The sequence below is a fragment of the Trachurus japonicus genome, chromosome 4, assembly GCF_045865225.1.
Source record: "Trachurus japonicus isolate A0001 chromosome 4, Traja_1.0".
Lineage (NCBI taxonomy): Eukaryota > Metazoa > Chordata > Actinopteri > Carangiformes > Carangidae > Trachurus > Trachurus japonicus.
The window spans coordinates 8,444,946-8,472,190 of NC_140910.1; the positions used below are offsets into that span (position 1 = coordinate 8,444,946).

General features: G+C 41.8%; 1 protein-coding gene across 6 annotated transcripts in view; it reads left to right on the forward strand.

Moving 5' to 3' along the window:
• LOC146988423 (capping protein, Arp2/3 and myosin-I linker protein 3-like) overlaps positions 1–23,667 on the forward strand; it is a 34,500-nt gene extending 10,833 nt beyond the window's left edge. The window contains exons 11-40 of one of the 6 annotated variants that reach the window (XM_085773734.1): positions 468–562; positions 707–793; positions 1,373–1,482; positions 1,585–1,662; positions 1,770–1,846; positions 2,381–2,485; positions 2,613–2,682; positions 4,083–4,164; positions 4,306–4,402; positions 4,578–4,632; positions 5,079–5,251; positions 5,820–5,888; positions 6,331–6,424; positions 8,444–8,542; positions 8,635–8,754; positions 8,841–8,954; positions 9,034–9,209; positions 9,346–9,433; positions 9,530–9,646; positions 14,974–15,040; positions 15,394–15,581; positions 15,983–16,062; positions 18,230–18,406; positions 18,898–19,096; positions 20,374–21,058; positions 21,219–21,325; positions 21,426–21,552; positions 22,395–22,466; positions 22,627–22,734; positions 23,023–23,667. In XM_085773734.1, the coding sequence (XP_085629860.1) occupies positions 468–562; positions 707–793; positions 1,373–1,482; positions 1,585–1,662; positions 1,770–1,846; positions 2,381–2,485; positions 2,613–2,682; positions 4,083–4,164; positions 4,306–4,402; positions 4,578–4,632; positions 5,079–5,251; positions 5,820–5,888; positions 6,331–6,424; positions 8,444–8,542; positions 8,635–8,754; positions 8,841–8,954; positions 9,034–9,209; positions 9,346–9,433; positions 9,530–9,646; positions 14,974–15,040; positions 15,394–15,581; positions 15,983–16,062; positions 18,230–18,406; positions 18,898–19,096; positions 20,374–21,058; positions 21,219–21,325; positions 21,426–21,552; positions 22,395–22,466; positions 22,627–22,734; positions 23,023–23,063 (3,757 nt within the window). In that variant the 3' untranslated portion in view covers positions 23,064–23,667. Of the gene's footprint in view, positions 1–467; positions 563–706; positions 794–1,372; positions 1,663–1,769; positions 1,847–2,380; positions 2,486–2,612; positions 2,683–4,082; positions 4,165–4,305; positions 4,403–4,577; positions 4,633–5,078; positions 5,252–5,819; positions 5,889–6,330; positions 6,425–8,443; positions 8,543–8,634; positions 8,755–8,840; positions 8,955–9,033; positions 9,210–9,345; positions 9,434–9,529; positions 9,647–14,973; positions 15,041–15,393; positions 15,582–15,982; positions 16,063–18,229; positions 18,413–18,897; positions 19,106–20,373; positions 21,059–21,218; positions 21,326–21,425; positions 21,553–22,394; positions 22,467–22,626; positions 22,735–23,022 lie in introns of all 6 variants that reach the window. The other 5 variants (XM_085773733.1, XM_085773736.1, XM_085773731.1 and 2 more) reach the window with 5 other exon arrangements.
• The last annotated feature ends 3,578 nt before the right edge of the window (positions 23,668–27,245 follow it).

A 27,245-nucleotide genomic window follows, 5' to 3' on the forward strand; every position in this document is an offset into this window, starting at 1 on the left:
AGTGTCAAGTCTATTTTCTTCCTGCAAAAAACATTTGCAAAGATGCATTTCTTAAATGTTTTAAATCCAGCTTTTATCCATCTATATCCATGTTTAGCAGCCCACCGCCCTATTGAAACCTGTGTGAATCCACTGGCAGAGCTTTACATCCCATGAAAAATGTGGATGCACATACCTTGCTATTTTAGTCAGTTTATTTCAGTCTGTCTACAGCAAATTAACTACAGTACTGTAGCAACTTTTTAATTATTTAAATCAATAAATAATTTAATCTTCCAAGAAAATATACCTTCATCAGCTGTCTCTCCTTGTCTAACATTTTAATAAGTTGGATAGTTGACTCTTGTTGTGGGCACTTTTCACTTAGAGAAGAAAAAAAAGTGACTCATCAGAATCGTTGGGACTGAAAGTCGTTAGTTGCAGCCCTCATGTGCTAGTCTGTTTGTACGTGTTGAACCACTTCACAGGGACTTCCCACAGAAGATGTCAGCTGCTCTGTCAGAAAACCCTGCCTCCGTCATCCACTCGCTCAACTTGGCCCACAACTCACTGGACAACCAAGGTACGATCCAACATCAGCTTCTCTTTGCGGTCCAATTTACTGCAGAGACGAACAAAAACCAACTTAAATGTGTGACCATGGACTGTGTGACCTTACAACAAATTGATTATGTATCTCTTTATTCCTGTTGTGCACATGCTGCAGGTGTGTCCAACCTAATACAGCAGGTGTGCCGCCTCAGCAAGGGACTTCGTCTGCTCAACCTCTCCAAGACCTCGCTCACCTCTAAAGGTCTGGCTCATTCCCCCTGTTATTCCTTTCTTTATCTCTGTGATGTCAAGAAAATGTGACCAAAACCAGTAATTCACCAAGATCATGACAAAGAGTTGAACTGCAGCTGAGCGAGCGGCTCTCAGAGCTCAGCTTGTATAACACTGCAGGTTAGAGAATAGAAAACCTACAGAGCTCCAGATGACTCTCCACTTTGTTTCATGTGTTGGCCCCGCTACGACTCCATATTGACTTGTAACATCTTGTGCTGCCCCGCAGGCAGCGTGCCTCCTGTTACTGTCTCATCTTCCCATGCACCCAGTGGAGAATTTAAATATTAGATTGGAGCAGGCAGATACTATACGGCGCTGCCTCCCATCATATCCACTGATACCTGCTGCTGCTGCTGCTGCAGATGTGCAATGAATAATGGAATGGCACAAAATGTTTTGAGTGTTCGCTCTCTTTTAATATTGTACAACTTCCTCCTTCACCGTGTCTCTCTGTCTCGCTTTTCCCTTTTATCCATCTGCACCCCCACTGCACCTTCACCCCCACCCTCCTCTCCCCCTCTCCCTTCATCTCTCTCGCTCTGTTCAGGAGTGGTGTCTCTCTCTCAGGCTCTGTGCTCCAGTGACGAGTACTCCAACTCTCTCCTGCACCTGGACCTGAGCAAGAACCCCGGGGTGCTCTCGGGGGAAGATGCCTCGGTCAGAGAGCACAACCCGTTTGGAAACAAACAAAAAAACAAATATACCCCACTTTTCCAAATGAATGAGACGTTCTTCCTCTTTGTCTCTTTCTGTTTGCAGAACTTGTACCTCTTCTTGTCTCAGCCCAACTGCCTGGTCCATTTGGATCTGTCTGGTACAGATTGCTCCGTGGACTCTGTGAGTAACTTAATGGTTTGGAATGATGAAATGTTGATGTGCAGTGTTCTTTCTGCACAACCGTGAGGCCGGTTTAATAGCCGTTTTCTACCCTGTCTCTCATGCAGCTATTTGGGGCTCTGCTGAGGGGGTGTTGCGCTGATCTCTCCTTTTTGAATCTCTCCAAAAATTCCTTCTCCCACAGGTTAGTCATGTCTTGTAGATTTGCCTAAACAATAACGGCCTTGGCAAATCCAAATCTGGGATGATATCATCTTCTGTTCACATTTACAGGGTTCATTTATCCTCTCTTTCTCTCTCCGTCTTTTTCATCAGTCATTATCTTCATCTCTTGCTTAATGGGGAATCAGAAATGAGCTTTGTGGGAATCACTGCGACGTTGTGTTTGCTCTCTGTGGGTGTGTCTCCTGCCGTTTAAAACCAGAACTCTCGGCACCGTCTGCATAGATAAGACTCATGAATATTTAAGCAGAGCTATTTATCATTTGACCCCACTCGCTCCCCCTCTTACACCGAAGCAATATTCACTTCATTTCTCATTCTGTGTCAGTACTCCGCGCTCAGCACTGCACTCATGTTTACCCAGCCCGTCAACAATATGACTACATCTCCTCTGCTCTGTGTGGTCAGGCTCTTCTCCATCCAGCTCTCTCCTCTATGTCTCAACACCTATTCTTCCTCTCTTTCATCTCTTGTCTTTTTTTCTGTAATTCAACAGGAAAGTGAAGGACACGCTGCCATTATTTCGTCAGTTCTTCAGCTCGGCCTTCAGTCTCACTCACGTCAGCCTGGCCTCTATGAAGCTGCCCCCTGATGTTCTTAGGTGCTCGTCATGTCACCTCTCATACTCTATCCAAATCTGCTCCTTGTATCCAAATGCTGCAACAAAGGCATTGGCTACTTTAATTGTGTAGCCTAGCACACTGTTCCTCTTCTTTCTGTGTCCATAGGGCTCTCCTTACTGGGTTAACCTCCAATCCTCATATCAACGACCTTCATCTGGACATCAGTAGCTGTGAAGTAAGAGTTCATCTCTTTATCGCTAATGTCCTCTAGGGAGTTTATTTTTTCCTCATCATTAACATAAAGAGACAGTTTCACTAGTTTTACTAGTCAGACTTCAAGTAGTATCTGTAACTGTGTCTATGCCAACACCATAGTATATTGACTATCCTACTGTAAGTTGGACTGTGACATTGAATCCTGGCAAGATTAAAACTTTTTTCAAAATAAGAAAAAAATAATTCTGACAGATGAACCTAAGTGTGTCTGTCTTTTGGAGGGATTCAGCAGATAGGCTAACATCGCTGTGCATTTCACTTTTTCTCTGTGTTTTCTTGCTGGGTAAGAAGGCTGGAGTTAGTCTAGGGGACTAATTTGTGAGCTGAACTGACTTAACAGACCAGTCTAGAATATCAGCCCCACATCTTTATACTACAGGATCTCCAGCCTCTATAATCAGTCCTTTGATGTTAACAATGAAATGGATGATTATATGTGATGTAAAATGTGTTTCTTTGAACTGGGTTTTGCAGCCCACCACCTATTCAGTCTCTCATGGTTTTGTTGTTGCGACTGTTGTGTGGTTACAGTTAGCATGTAGGCTGTTACTCTCTCACAGTCCGTGTTACAACATTGACGTTACAACAAAGTTAGCTGCTAGCTAACATAGCGTGGTGTGTAGGGTTGGTAGAGACCAACAATGAGCTGAAAGACAGTGAACTCTGCACTTAACATTCATTGCCCTGACAGTGCTGTATGTACAACTATAGTATCAACTTGTTGTACTGCTCCAAGTATCCCCATATTGCAATATTGTATGTAGGTTTGGGTACTAAAATGTGTAATAGGGGTACTGTTATTGAAGTATTACAAACTTCCTGTGCAGGTAGAATGGCCACTGTCAGGTACATTGTATTGGACTATTATTACATGTATTCATGTGTGTATTGCTTTTGAAGTTAATCAAAATTACAGTTAATTATTGTAAGTTTCACCACTGATGACAATATGCTTCTCAGTTTAGTCAAGTAGCCAACACCTGTTGAAAGAAGTGAAGTCCTTTAACTCCTCAGGAGAACTGACTGTTTTATTTAGATGTTAAGAGTTTTTGGTTTTAGCAGTAAGTGGGTTGATTGTATGCAGAAACAGCTTTTTGGGATAATGCTAGTTGCTTAGTTAAGAACCAGCAGAGTGTTTCCCTACCACTGAGCCGAGCTGCTGCAGATGACAAGCAAAGCAAACCTCGCTGTTCAGCAAGCCCTCAGACTGCAGACTGCTTGCAGAGACATAAAAAGGCATCAATAAATTTGCCTCAGTCTGGAAAAATAGAACTAATCCCCAAAGACTGAACCTAAATTGACTCTGATTCATGTCTGTGCACATGTTTGTTTTCCCTCTCTCCCTCTCTCTCTCTCCAGCTAAGGTCTGCGGGAGCCGCTGTAATTCAGGAAGTCTTTCCCAGAGTCTTGTCTATTGCCACTCTGGATATCTCAGACAACGGTATGATGGCACGCTACAGCACGTCTCTATGTGACCTTGACTTTCTGTCCTCAGGCAGGCGAGGTTTGAGTCGGCTGTTAATGGCAGTCATGTTGAGCTTTGTGTGTGTTTATGTGTGTGTGTGTGTGTGTGTGTGTGCAGGCCTCGACGCAGACTTGCTCACAGTGCTGCCAGCCCTCTCCAGACACCCCTCCCTCAGACACCTTCATCTGGGCAAGAACTTCAACATCAAAAACAGGTGCAGGTGTCTTCCTTTTGCCGCACTCAATTTTTGCCCCGCGCGTGCCAGCTCGACTACACACACGTCTGTGATTTTTCATAAGCGGTCGGACAGCTCGCCGGCAGCAGGAGATGACTCGTGCCGGCTCATGTATCCTCGTCTCTGTGTTTGTCTCCGTGGTTTGTGTCTGCAGGGTTCTGGATGAGGTCCTGCAGAAGCTGGTTCAAACCATACAGGAGGAGGAGTGTGTGAGTGATCATGCAGGAGAAGCCTGTTATGCGTTCCATAAAACATACTGTAAAATGCAAATTTTGCAAAGCATGCGCCGCTTTGTAACAAATCACCCAGAGGATGTAAAAAAATATATTCTGAAAACTCTTATGCTTAACTCTTTCTGCATATATCATTATTGTGTTATGTTTCCAGTTGTTGTATCAGTGTAGTACTGTTTCTCTGTTGCCCTGTGGGTATAGTGTCTATATCAACACATGCACATAATGTAAATAATTTATATGTACAGCTTGTAAAGTCATGTAGGCGAGCAGTCTCAACACTCTGAAGTAAATTTCACCACTGCTCTTCATCTACTTGCCCGCCTCATTTATTCATAAGTACCCCACCAGTAGACAAACACACACACACACACACACATACACTAGAAACACACATGCTTGTTCCTCTGCCTCCCCTCCAGGCCCTGCAGTCTCTGTCCCTGACGGACTCACGCCTGCGCTCTCGGGGAACCGTGCTGGTCAACGCCCTGGGCAGCAACACCTGCCTGAGAAAAGTGGACCTGAGCGGGAACAGCATGGACGACATCGGAGCCAAGATGTTGAGCAAAGCCCTGCAGATCAACACCACACTCAGGTGAAGTGTTAGAGACGATCTGTGTCTCTGTCTCTATCTTTTTTTTCCCTGTGTGCTCTATTTGGAGGTTTGTACTTTTGACCTTTTGACCTTTAAAAAGAGTAGACAGAGGCGCCTCTTTATTATAGTGAGTTTGCTGTGTCCTTACTATATGATGCTACGATTCTGCCTGCTTATTTTGTACTGTATGTTTTTCTATCATGTAACACTGTCTCCATTATGGAATTTATCCTTAGGAGAATGCTGTAAATTTTTGTTTGCATTGATAACATTTTGCAGAATATTTATAATGTTTGGTGTAAATGATTGTGGAAAAAAATGGATATATTTTTTTTTTACGTGTGAAAGTCACACACCTGTAAATTGGTTGATTGCTCACCTGGGCGGGGTCACCTACAATTATGATTTTAAAGAGCAGTTCTCTGTCTGCATCGTGACACAGCAGTTTGAAAAAGAGCGGTGTGCTCGAAACTTCACGTTGCCAATAAATCTCTGTTAAGGGAGCTTTTTATGGATTTTCTATATTTTTTCTAGAGGTTTGTACTAAGCTCACCACTTTGCCCCGCAGGAGTGTGACATGGGATCGCAACAACACCTCCGCAGCAGGGTTTCTGGATGTGGCACGAGCGCTTGAACAGTAAGAGCACCAAAGCATCATCAACACGTGGTTTACATGTGTGTGCAGGGAATATAGGAAAGCCTACTGTATATACATCAGCTTCAAGAGCCGTATTGATTTCTAGAAAACTTCCTGTCTGTTTTAGAACATTTAACCAAGTTGAAATGTGCAACGTGAGCTGAGCAAATTGTTGCTTTCCACTTTGCTATCTTAAATGGTCCAGATTTACCTTTAGGCTACGGATGACATGGTTACAAAGATCAAAGTATTACTCACACGTGCTGCATGGCGGAGGAGGGATATTTTGGGATGAGCTCTGTCCAGTGGGGATATTAACCTTAACTAACCCTTGAATCTGTAACCCACTTTATTTTCTCCTTTCTAGTCTTTTACTGTCACCCTCGATAACTCAACCCTTCCTCTGCTCTTCCTTCCTCTTCTTTTCTTCCCTCTCTCTCAGTAATTTCACCTTGCAATACATGCCTCTCCCCCTAAGTGACATCAGCCAGGCGTACCGCAGCGCCCCTGAGAGGACAGAGCAGGCACTAACCAAGGTCGGCATCAGAGAGCAGCCACTGTCACACTGTCATTTGTCAGGAGGAAAAAACTTCCTTTCAAACAAAATCTCAGAGATGAAATCTTCATCAGCGCTTCGCGGCTTTAAAGCTAGGTTTGAGTTCGTTAAAACACAAATTCATCCAGTGCTTTGGATCATAAATGAGCAGACGTCTGAGGGCTCTGACAGAGAAACTGTATCTGAGGAGATAATTGACCTCTGGAGCTCTGTGAGATGTGTATCTGGTTGTCATGAAGAGTCATTTAATCATAAAAGTTCTGCCAGTGGAGAACTCACTTCATTTCTACACAGAACAGTGAAATGTTTGATTTATTCTTCAAATGAAAGAACTAACTAACTAACATAATCTCACTCTTGTAAATCTAACACAATAGAAATGTTCAGAACTGTTGAGCATGAAAATGAATCTTAATGTGCATTAAACACTGAGGACTTTCAGCTTCCTGCTCTTTATGATTCCAATTATTAAAGTTAGAGAAATGAAATTCTGACGGCGTTCGCCCCTGCTGAGAGACGAATACATAAGTCTGTCAGTAAAGATTGTTTTGATGCTGCTCCATCTGAATCACTCACCTTTTTACATCTAAGTGCTGTACAGTAGTCATTACTGTGATTACTGCAGTCTGGATGATGGCAGCCTGACTTGATGAGAGGCTGGCAGGTGCAAATCTGCACTCTGGATTCAACTCCTGAGATTTTCAGAATCAGCTTAATGCCATTATACAAAGTGCAACGTCTGTGGCTAGTGTGCTAGTGTGAAATAACTCATTCATTTATTAATGTTGATTCATACATTCAGAATAAAAAATTCAAGCTTGAAAAATTCAGAATCATTCATATTCAAGTTGCTCGCATTCATCAGGCCCAAACTCAGATCCCAAAATTCAAATTAAAAAGTTAGATTCAACAACCAGCAACAAAAGTTGAGCGGCTGATTTTGTCTCAAGACAAACTGAATCCAGCCAAACCAAAGTCCACTCCATTGGTCATGTGATGGATGTTGAATTGAGGTTGAACTTATTTTGAGAAAGTGAAAAATATCTACAGAAAATTTCTTAAAGAGTAAAAAAAAATCAGATACATCATTTTAAAAAAAGGTTACACTTTACTTGAAGGTATCGTCATAACTGTGACATGATGACACAGTCATGAACGTGTTATAAATATTATGTCAACGTCATAACGTTGTCATTAAAGGTCCAGTGTGTAATATTTGTCAAGGTTTATTGGCAAATCTGAATATACTACCAATGAATATATTTGTATAAGTGTATAATCGCTATAAAATAAAATCTGTTTTGGTTTTTATAGTGTTATAATTCTTCTTTTATACAGTATATACATATAGCAAGGGTCTTGCTTAGAGAGTGTCACCATCTTGCGGCGCCATGTTTGTACAGAATGGAAAATCCAGCCAACCAGTGAGCACGTTTCAAGAGTTTCATGTTCATAAATAAATAATAAAATTATTTAATAGATAAATAATAGAATCTAAATGCTAAATGTCACTGTTTTCCCCTCATTTTGCACACTGGACCTTTAAGTGTCATTCGGTTTTTGTAGGGTTAGTTAGGGTTAACTGAATGACACTTAATGACAACGTTATGACATTGACATAATGTTTATGACACGTTCATAATTGTGTCATGTCACTCTTATGACGATACCTTCAAGTAAAGTGTTACCAAAAAAATAATAATAATTTGTGGATGTTGAATCACTCATCAATCATCAATTAAAGAGCATTAGTGGCCATGTGAAAAGTAAATGAAGACAACGAAAACATCATAACATAGTTTTTATGTTAAGGGGGGGTGGGGGGGGGCAGCTCCTTGTTAATCACTTGGGGCGACATCTTTTCATCTGAAGACGTTTTCTTTCATTCTTTCATTCATTGCCCTCTGCTACTTTCCATCTACTTCATCATAATCATCTCCTGTCTGGTCTTTCTGCTCAGCTCGTCCTCATGCCTCTCTGCCTCCTCTCTCCTGTGCAGATCCAGCGTGCTCTGGTGAGGAACAACCAGACCCAGAGCTTCTCTCAGCGCCAGGCCCTGCGGCTGCACCAGGGTCTGGTCACCAGCACCGCCGAGCAGGTAGCCACCCACCTGTGTGTGTGCTTCGCCTCGCTAACGTGTTTGTTTTTATGCGTATCTGCGTTCGTAACACTTGCCTGTCTGTTTCCAAGGTGATGGAGCGGCTGTGTGTGCGTGTCCAGCAGCAGGTGTGTGTGTTACGAGGAGTCGGGGAGATGGAGGAGATTCAATCTGCTAAACAAGTGCTAAAAGAAGCCAGGAATTCCCGCGCTGTGAGTGGTGTGAAAATGCACGAGTGTAATGTTTTATTTACTGTCGTGCTGACTTTGAATTAATCCGTCCTGTCTGCTGCTCCAAGCTGTACCCTTCACTGTGTGAGCTGGCTCATGTGCTGTCTGTGGACGGGCCGGTGCGGCAGAGACTCGACTCTCTGGCCGGGGAACTTGCCAAAGCCGCCGATAAGGAACTTCAGGTATCTCTTAACGGCCTCTTCTCACACTGCAGTCCCATTACAGACGAGTGAGTTACTGATAACCAGCATCCAATCGCAGGTGATCGTGGACTCCATGGTGTCGCTCTGTCGTGAGCTCTGTCCTCTGTCCTCCTCCGCGGCGGAGAGACTGAGTCCTCCGCTCTCATCCGTCTCTGAGCGCGTGTCTATCCCTCGCTCTGCCATCCGGACGGCCCTGATGGAAAGAGCAGCGCAGGACATTCACCGAGCCTTAGAGTAAGAAAGGGGATCAGGAGGAGAAGAGGAGAAAGAGCCGAGCAGCAATAAAAGGTTGAATTTGCTAAGTAGGTTATTGATTTAATCTCATTTTCCCATTTCTTTCTCCGTCTCTCTCCAACCCAATCTCCTGCAGAGAAGTGAAGCTCTCAGTGGTTTCCTATCTCACCAACTCCATCGTGGACCAAATCCTGCAGGAGCTCTATGCCACCCATAAAACCCTGGTAAATACAAAGCACTTACTGTAAAAAGGAACTGAACGTGTCACAGTGAATTATGGGAGCGTTTGCCAAAAGGTTCAAGAGCACCGTCTGTTTCAGACCCGGCAGGTGTCTCACCTCAAGCGGTGGGATGGGTGTGAAGACGGGACGGGCTGGAGGTTTAACAGACACAGAGACTCACTGGACATCACAGACGAGGAGCTGGGCACCAGCATAGTGAGTGCACCGACGTGTGTTTTGTGTTTTCTGTTTGTGTTGTCCAGACATTTGTGTTCATACATCATTGGGTGTGTTCCCAGTAACCTCCTCACATCACATTTAGAAACGTGAATTCTGAAAAACTCTCAAGAGTCACAAAAAAGCTCACATGAGGTGTTTTTTCACACTGTCTGTCTGACGCATCAGTATTTTACAAAAGTGAAATGGAAAGACTTCATTAATATTCAAAGTATGGCATCTGTCACACCGTGGCCCAGGGAGCCGGCTCCAACCGAGAGGCTGACGCTGACTGAAGAGTTTTGGTTTTTTTTTTGCTTCGACGGGTTCGTTACTGAGTGAAATGATCCAGAGAGGTATCTAAGCAGCAGCTGCGATAAGAGCTGCTCTGATTATTACTGATCAAAGGAACATCAGTGTTTGCTGTAGCAGACAGCAACACAGAGAACAACAAGAGAAATGCTGCCCCACAGCATCCTCGGGACTGTCAGGGACCAAACAGTAAAGGCTCAAGAACACAAGGTGTAAATGTAGAAAAAGATGGTAATTTATTTTCCAACTCAATTCAAAGTAACAATATCAAAAGGTATAATAATACAAACAGAAATTAGGAAAAATAACAACTCTAAATGAGGGCCCTAATAACTTAAACTGAGGTCAACTTAACTCAACATGACTGACCTAACAAATGAGACAACAGGTGGGGTTTATATAGACACTGGCTAGCCAACACATAATAGGAAGGGGACAGACATAATCAATTAATTCTCTAACACCAACAAACATAACATAAACAAAGACTACAAATAGAAACATATTTCTACTCATATAAATACTCAAATGATAAAGCAAACTTAACATTCTTAATCAACTTAAATCAAAATAGATCTCCAACAAAAAAGACAGCCTCCCCGCTGGCACCTCCAAGGTGGCCTCCTCCATTTCCTCTCCTGATTCTATAAGAGGCCATCTTGGACGGCGCCGCCTCCTTTCCTGGGCTGGGGAGCTGCTAACAAAAAGACACACATGGTGAGTTAACTAAAAACAAAGAAAATGTTAACTAACAGTCTGCTAACCAAAACGCGTGCACTCAAATCAATCAGCTAACTGTCAATAAACATAATATTTGAAAAGAAACTACTGTGTGTGTCATAATTTAAACAAAAGAAAAAGAAACTACTTAACTTAATGGTGGTCACCATGTGGGACCACCACAGGGACCCCACGTGGGGTCACCTGGAATTCAAATGGGGTCGCCTGAAATGTCACGTCATTGATTAAAAAAAAATACTGATAAAAATTTTTTTTTAAATTCAGATTCAGACAACTTTATTTATCCCCGAGGGGCAATTCAGTTCAGCAGACTCAGTTTCATTAAAAGACAGATAAAAGGAAGAAGAGGGAGACAAACAAATCCATGTCGGGTAATCAGTATGTGGCACAGACTCTCACAGCACAACAACATCAACTAACTAATTATTATTCTTTTTAAAATTATGAATAAAAACACCACACACAATCTTAAAGCAGAAGTAAGCGATATTTTTGTGGTAATATAAATCTTAAATAGTTATATCTTCCGACAGCAATCACTTACATAGAGTGTTTGGACCGAAACACGGGTCTGTCAGTCCCTCTGCTCTGCTCTGAGCCGAGGAGAAAACTTTTCTCGTATCCTACAGTTTTTATCCAATGAGGAGAGAGAACGGCATGCAGGGCTGTGTGTGCAGCCAAGGGACGCCGTGAATGTGGTGACGTAGGGACGAGGACTGTTATGGTGCGTTCAAGGAAACTCGTAACTCATGTTTTTCTGACCTGTGAAGTCGTACCAGTTCAATCTGGTACGAGTTCACGGGTCGGAAGTTACGAGTGGCCGTTATAGTGACTTTCACAGGTAAAACAGGTCGGAAAAACACGAGTGGGTTGCCTGGAACACTACAAAGTCGTAAGTTGTGACTTGAAGCTGTAATTTACGGTTTCAAAAGCCTGCCTGGAACGCAGCATTAGCCAAAACGACCGGATCGCTTACTTCTGCTTTAAGCAACTGTATTCTATACTTTCACTTTCTCGAATATAAATCTAGTTCATGTGACTGCATGTGATCGCAGGGTCACCAGAAATTTGTGATGTCAAAATGGGGTCACGAGCCAAAATAGGTTGGGAACCAACTGATATAAAGTGACACACAACTGTAGTTTCACCATGACAGAGCCACATGAATGAATGTTCCAATCCAAAACCTATGGAAACCCATGTGTGATCAGCTCCAAATCCATCAACAGTCGTTACTTCTCTTTCAAAGTCGGTTGGGAGTCATCGTACACAACAAGCAGACTGGATTTATAGCACAGAGCTTGATTTATTTAGTTATTATCAATGTCTCATTTTCTCTTCTTGTTTATTCAGCTCATGTCTCTTATTTACTCACTACAATCTGGTTTGCTTTGTCTCTGTGGTGGTTAGGAAAGAAATATTTCTTAAGATAACGTTGGTTAATGAAGAAGCCCAGTGTTGGTGCAGTCGCATTATTCGTCCTTATCAATTCTCTTTCTCGTCTGTCCTCATCCTCATGATGTTTTCCATGGAGGTGAAGGAAAAGTCTATATAAAAATAGATTATTTCTGGCCCTTCCACGGCAGCCAAAGGCAAATCTATCCATTCACATAATATCACACAGAAGAAAGTCAAAGAAATTGTGTCTGTGTTGCACAAATCTGTGATGGAAATGATGTTATGTTAGGTTGATGTTAGTCTGCACCTGCCTGTGTGATAGCTTACTTTCTAGAAGCATTTCATAGAATGAATATTATCTCTTACCTCTTGCCTATATAGACGAAAAAGGAGAAGCCCAGGAAATATGAAAAAAAGCCACTTTAGCGTCTAGCATTTGCTTTATGCCTCAGAGCCTCTGTGTGTAAATTTCCATTTCCATCACAAAATATTGTTTTACCTCTTTCCAAGTCTCTGGAGCTCCTTCCTCATGTATTATTCCAGACTTCCCCAGATATCTCCAGGCCTGGTTCTCATCGTCTATTTTATAATCATCATATTAGATGTTCACCCTCAAGCTTCTGGTATTAATGAACATATATGGAATTAAAAAATAAGTCAACTAAATCGGCTTCACTCTCCTCCGCTCGTTTACCTCATGAATAAAATCTGAGCACTAGCTGCTAACGATTCTCCTGTTGGGCTCTGGCATTTCAAACATCACACAGACTTTCTTGACAGGATGGCTACAGGTAAAGGTCAAGATTTAAAAGGCCTCGACTCCTCCACTGGAGACGTTTCACCAGCACTCTGAGCAATGACGTGTTGGCAGCTATATTGTTTTGTATATTATTTTGGCCTTTCGTAGTTTTCCACTGATGGGCTTGACTGAAGCACAAACTTTTTTCAACACATCACTCACTTCTTATTCTCTCCGAAAGTAACAGTGACCTTAGGAAATGTATCTACGGACTGTTGGAGATCACTTTGTGCTTCAAAATACAGACAAGAGTTTTAATAAGAGTTTCTTTTTGTATGTTGTAGTTTACTTTAGTTTAGTTTATTTAGTTTATTAAGGGACAGTGTGCAATGATGATTTGCAGAAAATGAAGAGATGGTTGCACCAGATTTAGCTCACAGCTAATTTCCATCTGCAATCCCAACACATAACATATAAAAATACACAGAAAACACAGACCACAAACTTCTATACAAGGGAAAGCCTGATACATAGAATGACATAAACAGACAACACAGAGGCAATTAAAAAAACAGTTTCCACATCTAAAAAGACCAAGTCAAGTGCAATACTATTTGGTCAATGGAAAGAAAAGCTAAGTCATACATGATACAGAATATGATAAAACATTTTAAAATTCCCAAGTTCCTGTTTCAAAATATTATTATTATAATTCCATAGATTTGATGCATTAAGAGGTACTAAGATACATTTTTTAAAGAGACTAACTGAGTAACAAGGGCCCTGCTTTTAAGAGTGCAGGCAACTTTGGTCATCCAGTAGCTATTGTTTAAAATTATAAGTTTATTGATTGATGCTTGTTTATTTTTTGTCTTCAGAGAGAGGGTGGGGATAATATGAAGCAAATATGTAGGAAAAACCTGTAGGGAAACTTTTAGTTCAGAACCTCTTTTAGTTTACAAACTTATATAAAATAGTAAGTATCCTTGTATATGTTCACCAGCCTGGTTTTGATGCCTCACTCCTCTGTCTCGTCTGTTTTCACATTGATTTGACTGGTTTTGGTTCTCGGTCCTACATTAAATGCCCAATTTTCCAATACGTTTCTACCCTCTCAGTCGTTCTTTACGAGAAAATGAAAACTGAACTGCAGCTAAATCTTATCTGAATGTTAGCAGAAATTGCAGCATCTCTGGAGACACAACAAAAAAGCAGCTCAATATTTACAAGGCAGCAGGTGAAACTGTCAGAGTAAACTGTTTCTCTGACATTATCTCAGGAATCTGCCACAAGCCCAGGGCTCCTTTTCCACACAAACACTTCCCTCATTGTCCCCTCATATATTTCTAGCCTCGATTTGTCCTCCACAACCATTGAGGGATCTAAAACGTTTCCGTTTGTAGAGATGAAACTGAAGTAAAGAAGTTTAAACCAGAGTTCTTCTTCAAATACATTTAGGATATTCAGCACTATAACTACTCCTTTACTTTACAAAATCATACACTTTTCCCTATACATTTTCTTGATTCTTGATAAACTTGTTCTCTCCAGATTGCTCTGTTTAATTAACATCCATTATGTTCAATGAGCGGCTCAGAGCTCTCGATGTTCTCACTTTTTTTTGCTCACATAAAGATGTTAACATGCTCACAATGACAGTAGTAGTACACTAATGTGTATCAAGCCTGTCGTGCCTCATGCTCAGTGTTTGGTGATTAGTTCTAGACATACTGTACAGTAGGGGTTGATGGGAAAGTCGTTACAGTTTTGCAGGTATTTGGACTTAATTAAAATCTTGACCTGATGAGTCACTGTTAATCCTTCTGCAACAAATCTTTCATCCGGAGCTCAGACACAGTTTCCTGCAGCTGAGAAGATTTGCTGCAATCAAGCTTTTCGTCATGATTCAGAGGAATTTATTCACAGTTTGTCGTCTTTCGTCTATTTTTACATGTTCCATTTGTCTTCGACTGTGGTTTGACACCTTGTTTTTCAAAGTAAAGTGAAAAAAATTCCAAAGATAAAATCACAGTCTGCCTCAAAGAGGTCGTTGTAGCATCTGTTCTACTGGTCATGTTTACTTGTACTTACTTATGCCTCAGCATCTTAATATGCTTCTTCTCTCTTCTCTCTACAGGACACAATAGCCATTAAGAAGCGCAGCTCCAGAACAAGACGGATTCGACCTGTCTCCACCAGGCTGAGTGAGTGCTGCAGTGTATCGTCTTATCCTCCTGTTTCCCCTGTTTCCCGTCTGGCTCTGACTCCATGATGTCTCTGTCAGGGCACCATTAGTGTGTTCTCTTTTCGCTCTTTCTTCCCCTTTCCCGTCGCTCCATCTGAGAGGACTGTTAATGGTTGTTTTAATCTGTCCTGTGTCAAGCCTGAGTCATTTCATCTCAGAGCGTTCTCTCCATTTGTTTAAAATGGAACAACTTTGAGGCGGAAATGATGGCTCCCTGTAATTCCCCCTCATCTCGTCTCCCTGACTCTGCCTTCCCGCTCTCTTGCACTCACATCCTTCTGTAATCCTTTCATTGCTCTTTGCTGCCATCAGGCCTGTGTGACGACTCCAGCTCCTCTCCACCCCCGTCTGTGCCGTCGTACTCATCGCCGCTGTCCCGCTCGGCATCGTGGGAGGGTCTGTCAGAGCTGCCCACACAGGGTCTGCCTCTCCATCACGTGACGCGGGTTCGGCCCAGACCTCCAAGGAGGCACAAAGGAGGGCACCTGACCTCTGAGACTGTAAGACATCTATCTATCTATCTATCTGTCTATCTGTCTATCTGTCTATCTGTCTGTCTATCTGTCTGTCTGTCTGTCTGTCTGTCTGTCTGTCTGTCTGTCTGTCTGTCTGTCTGTCTGTCTGTCTGTCTGTCTGTCTGTCTGTCTGTCTGTCTGTCTGTCTGTCTGTCTGTCTGTCTGTCTGTCTGTCTGTCTGTCTATCTATTCAGGTAATGTATAATTCTCCACTTTCCTTGTTGTCCTACTGGCAGTGATCTGTCAGAGGTAATCTATACGAAGTGGATGGTTGCAATTGGATTATGTCATTTCACTGAAGACATGTGATCCATTTGTTTGGTGCATACGGAACATTTACAAATAAAATCTCTGCATGAAGCTTAAGTGTGTTTGTGTGTGTACAGAACTGCAGTGAAAATGGAGGAATAAGCCCTCTTGATGACGGACTCCCAGACTTCTATACAAAAAGAGTGCTCCCTGACAGGTGAGAGTTTTTTATTCATTTATTTTATTTTACTTGTGTGAGACAAACTTTTACATCTTTTACAGTAACTCCAGATCACATCCTCCTCTGAATTATCACACATTCCAAAGCAAATGGTAACGGTTCAGATTGAGTCAGTAGTTTAAAGCTGCTTCACCATAGCTTTGAAAATCAATTGACAGGCTTCAAACTTGCCGGAGGTAGATAATCCATCAGTGTGAGCATTTTGTCATGTTCACTGTAGCTTATTGTCACATTGTAATGCAGCTCATGAGCAGAGACTGTTTGGAAAATTCACCTTTTCCAAGCATGTCCAAGAGAATTATCTGCTCACCAGGGACCTCTCCACAAGAAGAAGTAGTAGTAGAAGAAGACTGGTTTGTTTGTGTGATATCTTCTGGATTTTATTTTATTTTTTCTACAGTGAGCACGATGACGCACTGCACATCTAAGGTGTTAGAATGTCCCTGAATGCAGAAATGAGAGAAATGCTAAATGATGAAATGATTTAAAAGTCATTGTAAAGATGTGGGCTAGGCTTTAGAAGCCAGCAGTGCAGTCAAAACAGATCTACACTGAAGGTTTCAAAAGGGAAACTGCACAAAATGACTTTACTGTATGTAAAAGTCCAACACGAAGAGTACTGGAAAAAATGACTGTGTAACAAAAGGGAGGGAAAATGAAAGACAACAAAAGACACACTATGAATGGACAGCTCAGTCTATCACTGTAGAGAGTGAAAATTGAGGCTTCAGTTACGTAAAAAGAACAGAAAAAATCAAGGCTGACTTGTTCTCACTGTCTGGATCTACACTTTAGTTTACAGCACTATACTACATTGGTTGTATTGTCGTGTTACACTAATTTAAACATCAATGTTTTACATTAAATTACCTCATGCAATTAATTCTTTAATTTCCACATTGAATCATGATTCAATGAAGTGTCAAGTAACATGAGATTTTCTAATAAGTTTAGTGAGATCAAAGATATTATATACTGACTGCACGTCAAAGGAGAAAAAAAAGCATATCATTAATGCATCTCAGTCACTATGAATTAATGATTCCCTCTTAGTTGTTGTGAGAACCCCGCTGAGTTCTTCCAGTGCATGAGTCCTCTCATCTTCATGTTCTTTTTTTCCATAATTCAGAAAGGCAGTGTATCTCTGACGAATGTTGTCGGTCTTTGAAGTTCGGCCTGGTTGTTCATTTAGACTCAGTTCTAGATGAATCTGTCATCCGTCATCTTTTAGATTAATCAATTGAAACATAAATGTTGTGGCTCTTTGATGATCGGCGGAGGTGGAGCAGGTCCTTTGGTGTTTTCATGTTGACTTTTATGTTATCTGACGTAGCTGGTGGTTTGATTAGATGTGTAATCAGTCTGCCTTGATGTGAACAGCTTGGTCATCAGTAGGATTCAAGTGTCTATAGTTTAGCATGACAGAGCTGGAACAAGCAGAATCTCCAGTAGTTTCATAACCTTTATTTTTGACAGAGCCGGATTCTTCCCAGACTAATGTTGCTGCTGACCGTCATGAAAAACCATTGCTTTTACAGTAGTAGGATTGATAGAACATTTATAATATAATATAATAAATGCTCATCAGATAGATCACTATGTTTTGTTTAGTTTAGTTTATTAAGATCCCCATTAGCTGCAGCAAAACCACAGCTATTCTTCCTGTGGTCCAACAGAATTATATGTACAATAAGAAAATAGAAAAACAGAAACATTAAAAAAGCAAAACAAAGTGAACTTTACACTTCCTCACATCTTGATATAGCCTACACATTCTGAGACATTATATCATATAACCTTGAGCATTATCCTTTCTTCATATTATACATGATATACCATAAGCTATATACCAATCAATATTACACCCATATATATATACGTATATAGCAGTTATATAGCATAGCATATAACATACACCTACACTATATACATTATTATACCATATATATCATTATGTTCCCAGAGGTGTAGCCTAGCAACACGTAATATGCAGAACCCGGAGCAGAAAGAGTGCGGACGTGGACGCCTGTGATGAATAAAATGACATCCAAGCAGAGATACTGTAACTCATGTGTGGACAAACAAGATGAGTGTTTTGGAGCGGACTGTGTGTTTGACATTCAGCCTGTCTCACCTCTTCCAGTCAGCTGTCCTCTCTGCACAAGGCTCACTCCCTGAGGAGGAAGAAGAGGAGAAACATGTTGGCCATCTTCGGTTTCCGTAAAAACCGCAACCAGACCCTGTCCAATCAGGGCCCTCAGGAGTGTGAGGCGGAGGGTTACGGAGATGGGTGCCACGTCGTTGCAACAGCACCCACGGGGTTTGTGTATGAGCACGCACACTAACACGTTTTATTCTATCAGAGTGAAGAAAGACATGGCCTTGAATGTCCATGTGATGAAGCAGATAACAATACCCCACATCTGAAAAGACTCCTCGACTATTGTATCTTACTCTACATCTTTATGTTTTCTGTGACAACAATCAGTAGCAGTGAACTCTGTAAATATCTTTCTAAATCTCCCTCATGTCTTTGTTGATCAAAAGAATGGCTGATCGCTTCCAAAACAAAGGCAAGTTGATACCAGAGTGTGTACATTGACGTCAGTGTACACACTCTGGCCCTGGATCCAACAGTCAGCAGAGATGAACATGCTGCAAGTCAAATACAGAGTAGGACAGACAGAAAGACAGATCGCTGAGTGATGTTTGTTAATTACGCTCTTCTCAAATCTTGTCCCATTTTGAATTTGTGGTAATGTTATCACTTTGACATCTTCAGTGTCCCTCAACCTCATTATTTTTTCCCAGGACTGCCACAGAGAATGTCTACACATTCCTCCAGCCTCCGAGGTCTTCTACAAGAGTGGGGTCTCCCGGAGACGGGGCTGATGGGAAAACAAACGATTACCAGGGGAAAAACACTCTGGCTCTCAGTCCGCCACCAGTGCCGGGCATCCCTCACCCAGGTGTGGGAGGAAGCAAACATCCCTTTTATTCTCCCAGAGAGGTACGAGAGGTCGGTGTGCAGCACTGCTGTGACTGTCCTGCAGAAATGTTTCACTGTTCGTTATCCCTCTGGTACCGCTTTTCCACCAAACTGGTTCCAGTGCTGGTTCGGACCCAGTGTCTGACTTAGCATCAGTTATTGGTTCTTAAAACTGGTTCCAAACTGGTTCCAAGCACCGTCCTTAAAGAAAAAACACACCAACTTCACATGTGATTAAAATTTTGCACATGGGAATCATGTTATCTGCACATGGGAGACATGTGGTTTTGGCCCAATTTTATGTGAATCACATGTGAATTCACCCATTGAACCCATTTTCCACATGTGGTAACATGTTTTACACATGTGCTCTACATGGTAACACATGTTAAAAAAGTGGAAAATGGGTTCACAAGGGAATTCACACGTGATTCACATAAAATTGGGCCAAAAAAACCACATGTCTCCCATGTGCAGATAACATGATTCCCATGTGCACAATTTTTCATGTGAAAAATCACATGTGAATCACATGTGAAGTTCATGTGTTTTTTCTGTAAGGGGCAACTCTGAGCTGGTCCAGAGCTAAGAACCGATGACGCACCGATGGCGTGAGGGGCTGGGGGCGGGGTTACCTGACCAAGCAGGTACAGCAAGAACAATGAAACGCCATTTCTTTAAAACAAGAGCGAGTCAGTTGCATCGACTAAAAAGAGAGAAATGGATCCTAAACATGTGTTGATGTGTATAATGTTTTGCGCTGACATAATGACGTGGCTCTGACTTGGCTCCTTGCTTGTGGAAAAGCAAACTGGTTCTTTGGAGGCAGCAGGCTGGAACCAGTTAAGCACCGGTTCTAGCAGCAGGTTCTTTTAGGTAGAAAAGGGGTTTATGTCAGAGACAGCAGGGGTGTGTGCTGTGAATTTGGTATAAACATTCAGTTGAACAAGGATGAAGTGGTTCAGTTTTATGGCTTGAAAGGTCAAAGTTCAAGGTCACAGTGATTGCAAGTTACTGTGAGTGTGACGTGTCATTTCTTCTGACACACTCTGACCTTTCTGGTCGTTACTCACAACTACTCACACATTTTAACTAAGATGTCTTTGAGGATAAAATGATAAAATGATGAGATTTTATATCCAAATGGTCAAAAGTCAACTTGACTGTGACATCATACCGTTCTGCAAAATCAACTCTCTGGGAAGCAGAGCCCGGAGCCATATTTTTATTTCTCACAACTGGGCTGGTTGGTCGTTCAGCCATGAGCCGGTAATTGTACTTCCTCTTTGTTTTGACAGAAATCCGAGGGAGACGCTGTGTTTGATCAGCTGGTAGAGGCAGATAAGTACTGGGTGGACGATAAACAGAGGACAACAGAGGTGCTGCATGCAGACAAGCCGTGGGTTGAGGTGAGGACGGGCGACCAGCAGTTTGACGACAGGCTGCAAGAAAGAACGGACGGTTTCTGGACAGAGAGCAGACATGTGGACAGACAGTGGACCGTTGACAGACACACCCAGAGACAGATCGACAGAAAGATAGAGAGACAGTGGATGGGCGGGAGACAGATAGACAGGTCGTGGTCAGAGAACAGGCACATGGACCTGCAGATGGACGGTCAGTGGACTGAGAGCAGACATCCAGGTAAAAAGATGGACAGACAAGTGCCAATGCTTCATCTGGCTCAAAGGCCTCTGCCCCCGTACCCGTCGGAGGGGACGCCTTCACCGAAGCAGGAGCCGGACCCTCTGAGAAGCCCCGAGGCAGCAGCTACGGACTGGCCTCAGCAGGACGCAGCAGGAGACAGACACATGTGTCCCGACAGTGGTGGTGGGTTCACGGAAGGATGGAGGAGCAGCTCAGGAGGAGGAGGAGGAGGAAGTCGAGCTGCTCCCTCTGCATCTAAACCCGATCCCCCGCCGCAAAGCAGTAAACCCAAGCTGAGACAGAGACATCGGCTGGAGAGCTCAGACACTCTACCAGGTACGGCACTGTCAGCCTCCTCCTGTGCTGCCAGTCAGAGAGCAGACTAAAGCCTTGCTGAGACGTTTTGACTGCAGCTTTGCCTCAGCATGTAAACACCACACACCCAGACGTGACAGCCACTACTTTTTTTTTTTCTTTTTCTTTTTTTAACTTGCAGGTACAGAGGAGGAAGGAGACACAGAGAGGGATCCTGGAAAGATGGAAAAGAAAGAAAGAGAAAGAAGAAGAGATTCAGAGAGCCAGCCTCCTCCAATTCCAGAAAAGGTTTGTATGTGGAAAAATAACTTTTTTGTACACGATTCTCCAGCCTATTGAGGTTTGTTGCTAGTTCCTCTGTAATCCTCTGTTCTGATCTGACCCACAGCCAAAGACGTCCTCGTATGTGACTTTTTCAAAAGAATCAGCCAATGACAGAAACTTACCTCCTCCTCCTGTGCCACCTCCTGTTTTCAAGCCATTGCATGGATTACCAGACCGAGCTGCCAGTCAAGGTACCAGCACCGAAGAGACACCACACAGACACCTCCAAGCAACAGGTTATCAGTCAGCGTGTACAGTAGCTTATGACAGTGTTGATGTGGGTATGACTTCAGTAACTCACATTCCCCTCATGGAAAACAATGGTCAGCAGCCTGCCGTAATGTGGATCTTTACTTTTGATCCTTTGTTAGAGTTCGAGCTGTGACTGTAGGAGTCTGCTCATGTTGTTACTGTGAGCTACACTGGTTCGTCAGTGGTATCAGGGACATTGAGGTGTAAATAAAACAGCTCAACCAAGAAATTGTTCGACAGTTTGGGAAAATTACTAATTCACGGCTTTACCAAGATGTTTTGTCGTAGCTTGACTTAGCTTAGTTTAGCTTAGCATGATGACCAGAAGGAGGAAATGTAAATTGTTGTTTTGCTGGAGAGTTGTACTAATACTTGACTGGGCACACTGACGTCCCGTGATCTTGTGGTGTTTTTAGGCAACAAGTGGAAACTGTAGGAAGTCTTTCCTTCCAGTGGCTAAATAGTCCAGCAAATAACTCTTCATAACACCACTGTTCCTGTACAGATTTTTTTTTAAACATAAAAAAACAAGATATAACTGGTTAATTCGTTGTGCTAAACTCAGCTGATTGGCTGCACAGGAACTTTGTGTTAATAGTACAGAAATAAAGAAAACTTCCGTTCAACATACCATAGATATAAATAATCTATAGGCTACTCCTTACATACATGATATATACAGTATATGTAACTGAACACTAAGCATCAGAAACAGTATAACCTGTTTTATAAAGTCCATATTATCTGTACTCATTTCCCTCATTGTCACCATGTAATTCAGGTGAAGAAGGACTGAGACCTCAGGCACCAGTGAAACCACAGAGGAACAGAAAGGCCATGTCCTGTGACGCAGGTACTGTTTCACCTGGCTTCCTCTCTACACAGCACTGTGTGCAGTTACCATGAACACTACACTATGTATATGTATATTCCTGTATATATACATGTTGATCTGTGTGTAAAGCGTCTGTATCTAACTGTTAATTTGTGTTTCCTGTCCTCACTGACCTCAGGCACTGACAGGGAAAGCCCTAATAACGTTGAGAAGCCCCCAAATCGCAAACCCCCTGTGAAAAAACCTAGACTACCCCAAAACAGAAATAAGTCACTGGACTTGTCTGGTACATGTCTCTCTGTTCTTATTTGTGTTTGTGTTTTTGTATGTGTGTGTGTGTGTGTGTGTGTGTGTTTGCAGCAGAAGATATAGTGTGAGTCATGCGGTAAACAGATATCATTTCTTATTGTTGTGGAGTATAATTATAAAACTGGTACCCACTAATTCCAGTGCAGTGATATAGTGGATGCTTTACCATTGCCTTTCATACCTTTCTCATTTGGACAGCTGATATTCTAATAATGATCCTGTGCTGTGATTATTTGTTTTGTAATGGTCCTGTCCGACTTTACAGACAGCTTCAACTCAGCACCTGGTCACAGCGAGCTGTTGTGATGCCCTAGAAACCCACCAGCCCTGCTGTCCAGCCGAAGCGTTGTCATGACAACCGCATTTAATCCGATGAGAAGACAACGGAAAACAACTGAGGCAATACGACAGACATAAAGCATCAGTTATTTGTTTCTGTTGAAACACTCACACTCTCCGTAATGTCACTTTCCTCCCACCTGAGCTTCGACCTGACTGTGTTCCTGTCCTCGCTTTCCTCTTATGTGAAAACTCGCTGAACAATTTTTTGTGGCTACAGCATTTTAACAGTATTTGCTACTTTAGAAAACCCAAATGTTCATTGTCTTTTGTGTTGGTGGGCAGTGGTCTGAGCATTTGTGCATTGCAGCTTTGCTAGACGGAAGAAAGAAGAATGTCTTTATTAGAATGTGATTTCATAATAAACTGCAGTGGATCTGTGAATGCTGATAACGGTTGATTGCCTTGGTTGACACTTGAAAATGTGTTGCTACTTATCAAATGAAACTTGATGATTTATATCTAGTTTTGCTTTCAGGAAATGAAAGGTAATATATTTTATAGAGAAAAAAAAGTTAATATTATGTATGAGCACCCTCACTGTATGAATAAAACACTAATGGAAAAACAACTGAAACTTAATGTGACTGCATTTTTACACATTTTTTAGATGAACATTTTGTATGAAAAATGCCATTTGAAATAGTGATTTCCAATTTTCTGTCAGTTAACAAATTAATGAATCATACTGTTGTTAGTGTAAGGGTTTGTTATTATCTGTGCAGTTAGCTAAATTATATCATCAGATGGCCATAACCAGTATGTTTTTGTATTACAGTGATGACTACTTGAGTGAAAAAGGGTGGTACTGATAAATCAGCTGGGACTAAAACAAAAGTTAGCAGAGCTGAACTCAGCAGCTTAGTGTAGCATTAAAAAATGAATGCTAAAGTGTCAGACTGATCCTCCTGTGGGGTAGATTGAGACCACAGAGCTAATGGAGAACTAATACTCTGCCGATCTATTATCCAGGCAGTTAGCTTGCCAACAACCTACTGTATATAACCCCATTTAAGTTGTGTTGAGCTTGTTTCTACTATCCCCTAGTGGGCACAAATGTGCCATTGCAATCTCAAGTTGTAAGTTACAGTAATATACATTATGCACAATAGTCATTATCATTAATGAATCAGTTCAGCTTGGTTCACGATCATCCTAATCTGTATGCCAAAGTTATGATCCTACAGTTACATGGATCTGACAGCCTGCTTTGATTTCCAACATCACAGGTGGATGCTAAATTTACTTCCTGACTCCAGAAATGCCCCCCCACCACCCCCAGTTGGCATGGCAACCACATATATTCACAAGCTGAAGAATGTGAGAAACAGCAGGGGGCGACTGATCCCTACAAATGAAACAGCCACTGGGCTTTACACACACACACACACACGCATACACACAAATGATTTGAGCAGAGCAGCAGTCTTGCGGGTTGTCATTAGCAACCGTGCCATGACCTTTTATTCTCAAGATGCTGTAAATGAGTCAGATAGAAGTAAGAATAAAACCATGCAAACAGGAAATCTGGGCACTTTTCTGAAACTGAGCTAAGGAGTTTTTCAACAAACAAACAGCCTCATGGGAAATCTTACAGGAGCTTTGCAGTTGACTGAGACTAATTAATGTACTCAGTGAGGGTTAAACATCTATATCTTGCACAATTCACAAAAGCATCAGTGCCATACAGTCCTCCGCGTTCCCTAAATCTTAAGGCTGCTTGGAGACAGATGAGTGAGATATTCTCTATATGAAGTTAAATCGTTCTATTTTATCATTCACCCACAATTTCCTTTCAAATTAATCACAGCAGTTTCCCAGATAAAAGATGATTCAATATCCTGCAGCACATCCACTCCTAGCCCAGACTCTCCTGAAGCTATTTCACATCTCAAGCTTTTGATTTATGGTGAGATTAGAGGCAGTGTATTGGCTCTATATGCAACAATGAGTTCATAACTGTACAGAGAAATATGATGCAAGGGGTGAGTTTGGACTTTATTAGCTACTTGTGCAATGTGCAATCCACAGAGTTAGGTCCTCTGTCATGTTGTTCCTGCTGTTTTTCTTATTTCTAAATCACTATTTTTATTCCATTGCATCATTTATTCTTTACATTTTCAACCAAGATTTCAGCTTGTTTTAAGTTCATTCATACAAGCAAAGACACAAAGATTGTCTGTTTGCTGCTGTAACTCAACTAATGATCTTAAGGGGAAAAAGATCATCACTGCCCAAATTTTAAGGACATACATCACACTAAGTTTAATTCTGCTGTTATTCTGGCTGCGTCGTTACCATATTTCTTTACAGTTGAAGTGAAGACACATCACATCACACAGGAAGCACCCGAACACATCCCACTCTTCGCATCATTCTTGTGCTGTTACCAAGCAACATGATCACATAAAGGCCGAAGGAAGAGAGGAGCTGGAGAGAGAACATGTGTGGGTAGAGGAGAAAGATGCGTGAAAATAAAAGGATGCAGGCTGTCCAAAGAAATGTGCATGACTCTGTTCACACAATACAACCAAGTCCAAATCCAAATCCTCTTCCATCCGGGTCGCAGGAGGATCCAGCAGGCCTTTGGAGACTCGTGACACCAGATTCACTTCGTGCAGCGTTAAAGTTGAAAACAGCAAACTTGTACACACAGTGAATCTTCTTCAATTGCCTGTTACAATGAATCTATCCTGGATAAAGTTGATTAACACAGTGATCCACGCTGTCAGAGCATGAACAAGCTGGTGAGGTGTATTTGGATGTGGCTGCTCGCAGCAGACTTGCTGGATGATGTTTCGTGCCGCAGCAGTTTAATGGGAAATGACTCATGAAAGCACACAATGATAAGATGCAGTGTAATTTAATGTAATTACAACTGCACAAAAGGTCACAAGTGAGCTGTTTGGCAAGGTCTCCATGGGAACCGTCTTCCTAATGGGTGACAGGGATCGCTGCCTTTGGAGTCACCTTATGGCCCGGCAGTCTGTTTGTTGCAGAGCGGCTCCAACAGCAGCAGTCACAGGTGTGTGGCGACTAATCAACATGTAGCCACACAGACCTGCAGCCACTGGCTACAGCTAGTCAGGATGATGTAGGATGATATTATGTAATTATTGTTAGAGTAGGTAGTGCAGCCTTCATATGTTTTTAAAAGCTGGTCAATAATGATGAAATAATTTCTTTTCTATGTTTCCTTGGGTGCTATCATCGGTCAGTCATGCAACTACAAATATAATAAAGTTATTTAGATTACATAGGTTTATGTTTATCATATCATTTATATTCTTATCATACACAACACAACGTGTTTGGATCATGTTCATTTTGGTTTATTTATAAGAATGGCTGATGGAAAGATATTTTACAGAAAATTGTTGATAAAGCTGCTGAATCATGAAAGCAGTGGAATATAAGCTGTAAATGGTTTATAAATCATGAACTGCATGTCAGCATAATGAGCTCATGTGGATTGGTTATAAAAGTGCAATTTGACATTTGAACCTTTTAGTCTTTTAGGTCAAAATAAAGGGACTTTTTAAATCTTTTTTTAAGGATGACTCATTAATTATGCGATTTGATTCAAAATGAACAGATATGCAAAACAATACTAATAATAAATAAATTATTATAATATATTATCATGAAAATAACCCAACTATTAGACTAGTATTTGTAAAAACACATGGACACGTTGATATGTTCAGTGTGCATGCATCCCTCAACATAAAGTGAAACGAGTTATGCATATGAAACAAGAACTGGGCTGCAAAAACATGAATATTATAAACTGGCCCACAGTTAGTCCTCTTTGTGCATTTTAATGCTGCATCTGCAGTGAACAGACCTGCAGGTGTACTGCATAATTACTTCAAAAAGCTGCATTCAAATGTGTTTGCTTATCATTTTAAGCTCCCTGCACTTTCCTTTCCCAAGTGTTCTGTAAGCAATTCATTGATAAATCTGAATAAATCAATCAATTTAACTTTGTTTGCAGCATTTGTTTTGAATATGAGTTTGTTGTAGTAAAACATCATAATCCTGGGAGAGGATGAGGAATGTGAGGTACGTATGTGAGGTAGGAGGGAGGGGTGGGGGTGGGGGTGCGGGTGAATTAACAGATTTAGTGTCATCTCTCAGTCTGGGAGA